At 43.0% G+C, this 3461-nt stretch overlaps 1 protein-coding gene across 1 annotated transcript in view; it reads right to left on the bottom strand.

Moving 5' to 3' along the window:
* The window catches only part of LOC103194130 (inhibitor of carbonic anhydrase-like), an 82377-nt gene that overhangs the window by 26099 nt on the left and 52817 nt on the right, over positions 1-3461 (bottom strand). The window contains exons 11-12 of the mRNA XM_007937493.1: positions 2807-2897; positions 1366-1422 (exon numbers count right to left, since the gene is read on the bottom strand). Of these exons, the coding sequence (XP_007935684.1) occupies positions 1366-1422; positions 2807-2897 (148 nt within the window). The remainder of the gene's footprint in view (positions 1-1365; positions 1423-2806; positions 2898-3461) is intronic.

Below are 3461 nucleotides of genomic sequence, written 5' to 3'. Positions count from 1 at the left end.
GATAGAGAGGGAGAACAATGTGGAATAAAACACAAAATCATTTAGAAAAAAAAAAGGGGGGGGACCAGGTTTGCTGGTACAATAGAGCCTGGTGGAACCGCTGAGATTATGGCCCCTAGCTGCCCTTCAGGTCTGGAATTGAACCCACACCTGTGGTTTCCAGACAAACAAAAGACAGGCATATGAGTTGAACATTTACCTCAGGTAGATACACTCCTTGGAGAGAACAATCATGGGAGAAAGAAGGGCTGCTTACGCACAGGGATACAGCTCAGGGGGCAGGAGTGCATGGAGGGATGGACACAGGGAAGAGGTAACTATGGAGAGGAAGTGGGAGGGGAGCTGTTGCATTGTGGTAAACTGTGATCAATGTCATGAGACAAAGTGTGTGTGTACAGAAAGTGAATTTGCTCTGTAAATCTTCACCCAAATCACAACTAAAAAAAATAAAAAGAAATTCCAAGTTCAAGGGACTATCTGTTTTCTATTCTATCTTATCATATTGGTTTTTACTGTATATTAGAGTCACCTCCAGAGTTCCTGACTTAGTAGGTCTATGGTAGGGTCTGAGAATTTTCAAGTCTAGTAAATTCTCCAGTGGATGCTGACATTGCTAGTCCAGGGACCTCACTTTGAGACCCACTGCTCTATTTAATGCCTAACATATGGTACTTCTGGAACAGACACAGACCCTCTGCCTATCTGACATCTCAAGATGGGAGAACTTGTCACTGATGGTGGTCTCCTATTCTGAACATGAGGTTGACTCCCCTGCTATTAACTTCTAGCTGACTAAAAGCTAAAAGGTGATTTTATTTTCTTCCTGTTCTTCATTAACAGCAGTGTTATTAGTGAGTCTCCTTCTCTTGTGAGGTCTGCACTCAGCCCCATATATGGCAGGAATGGGGTCCTGCCCTGCTGCTGACCTTCGTGCTGTGGTAAGCAAGCATGATGTACCCCGAAGCAGTGTGGTTTGTCTAGAGGGCACAGAAAGCCCAGTCATTCTGCCTGTTTTCAAGCCCACGTGCTGTCACTTCCTGTCTGTGTGGCCCTGGGCAAGTCACAGAGTATCTGCACCTCAGTTTCCCCATCCACATAACATGGGGTAATAATACCCACATACTATAGGGTGGCTAAGAAGAGGAAATGGGAAAAGTGTAAACAGGAGTCTTCTGTCAATGTCAAGTGTAAAGAACCCTACAAATATTAATAATTACAGTCTCATGAAGATTTGAATCTTAACAATTAGCTGTGGCTTTTTTTTTTGCCTTTCCAGCCTTAAGAATTTTTGTTTGTTTTTAAGACCTTCCTCACCCTCTCCCCAACAATGGTCTTTGAGTCCCAGTGCTGATGGTCCTGACTCACCTTGCACAGGTGTATTCACACACTTAGACGCAAGGTCCTTATTGTCAGCTCTAGACACTAAAAAGAAAAATATAATTCAAGGTAGATGCCATTAGACTCTAACATTACTTGATTCTAAGTCAAGATCTTCTCTATCTCAACAATCAAGAATAAAATAATAAGTAAGAAAGTAGTTTATCATTGATTTTCAACCAGCTAAGTTTCTGCAGGCCCATTTTACTTCTTTCCGTGCTCCTTGCCATTTGAACATTCAGTTCTATGCCAGAATCTCCCCCAAAACTCAGCTAAGTGCAGGGAATGAAAGTGGGGTCCCCTTTGACAGCAGGCAGAGACCACTGAAGATCTTGCAAAGATCCCTTTGCATTAGCTGTGTAATCCAACTCTTCCTGATATCTTTCGTCCCTTCAGAGCCCTAAGCTATGATAGGCGGTGATTATTTTCCTGAAAATATAAACATACAATTTTTGGAGGTGAAAGAAGCCTGTCTGCAGAGTCAGAGACTTGAACTATTCTGTTTTCAGTGTGACTGTGAACACATCATTTACCTTCCTTAATCCTCAGTTTTTATATCTGTAAAATGGAGATACCACTATTTACCCCACAGTTCTGTTTGGTTTTTTTTCAGATGCTAAATGTATGGTTTCTCATGCATTGTTTGGCATATAGTAAGTGTTCAGTAAGTCCCCTTTTCCCCTGGCTTTGTATTTCCACATGACTAGACTTCCACTGGGAGCTCTGGTAGCATAGTGCCTAAGGCACTTGACTGCTAACCAGGAGGCTGGCGGTTCAAACCCACCAGCCACTCCTCAGAAGGAAGGTTGGGCAATCCTACTTCCGTAGTGATAACTGCCTCGGAAACCCAAGGAGGGGTCGCTAGGAGTCGGGGCCGACTCTATGGCAAATAACAACAACAACAACAGACTTCCACTGGAAGAAGATTCCTCACCTGAGAGCCCTGCTCTTTGATCTTTCAGTGGAGAAGTGAGTTAAATGAATCGTAAATTTGTCAAAATGATCTGGGCACTTGTAGGCATTTTTTTTGAAGGCAGTGGAAGGAGAAAGACTTAGATTTTCTCTCCTGTGACAAAATTTTATTTCCTCTGTTGTCAGCCCTGGGGTAAGTCATCAAACTTGTTGTCCTGAATTAGTGGACAACTTTAATTCAAGAGTGATTTGTCACTCCCTATGGAAAACCATACATCCTGCCCTCCACTATCAGTGCATCACTAACAAAGGTTTGGATATCTTTCTGCCTACTCCTGTGTCTATATCTTAATTGCTTCTGACTTGGAGGGAATGGGCATGTTATTAACTAACTCCTTACCCTTCAACGATAGTTATTATCTCAATAAAAAGTCAACACCGACTTCTTAGGCTGTTTCTTCATCTCTGTTCATGGCCCAGAGGGAATAAAACCAGAGCAACGATCCCCTCCACTTACTGTAGTTCTCTACCAGGACAGGCACCAAACCACACTTGCCCGCTGTGTAGATGAATCCTCCGTCCAAGCTCATGGCATCAGCTGTTCCTTTCTGAAGTTAAAAACCAGATTTCTACCACAATAGTGAGGTCATTTTCCATCTTACCAAACCCTAGAAGTTTCCATCACATTAGCTTAATGTCATATATCCCTGTAATCATCCAAATTATGGGTCACCCACAGCTTCTGCCAGGTAAATATGGTGATGAGAAAACTGGTCATGACTTTGGCTTGGTTAACTCAGGAGCAATTGTTCAATCCAGGTTGTGCTCACTGGACATTCCCACATCCTCTCATGACAGCAAAAACTTACAGAGCCCTTACTATGCACCAGGCCAATAAATACTCCAAAAATATTATCTGTTATTACTATTAAAGATATTATTAAAATATATGATACTTATAATTTAAAGAAGCCCTAGTGGCACAGTGGTTAAATGTCTCTGTGGCCTTGTGGGTTGGCATGAACTCCTTCTGGAACCAGGTACCCTGCTCCCCACTGCCTGCTCAGCCAGCAGGAATACCACCTGGGTGCCCTGCCCCTGCCTCCCCCTGCCTCTGTCTCTTTTCTTTTTTAACTATTCCTTTTTTCTTCCTCCTTTTCTCCCACCCCCCC

The sequence above is a fragment of the Orycteropus afer genome, unplaced genomic scaffold (genome assembly GCF_000298275.1).
Source record: "Orycteropus afer afer isolate SDZICR_OR568_19922 unplaced genomic scaffold, OryAfe1.0 scaffold00003, whole genome shotgun sequence".
Taxonomy (NCBI): domain Eukaryota; kingdom Metazoa; phylum Chordata; class Mammalia; order Tubulidentata; family Orycteropodidae; genus Orycteropus; species Orycteropus afer.
The sequence above is the reverse complement of the archived record's forward strand: the minus strand, read 5'-3'. Positions and strand labels throughout refer to the sequence as shown.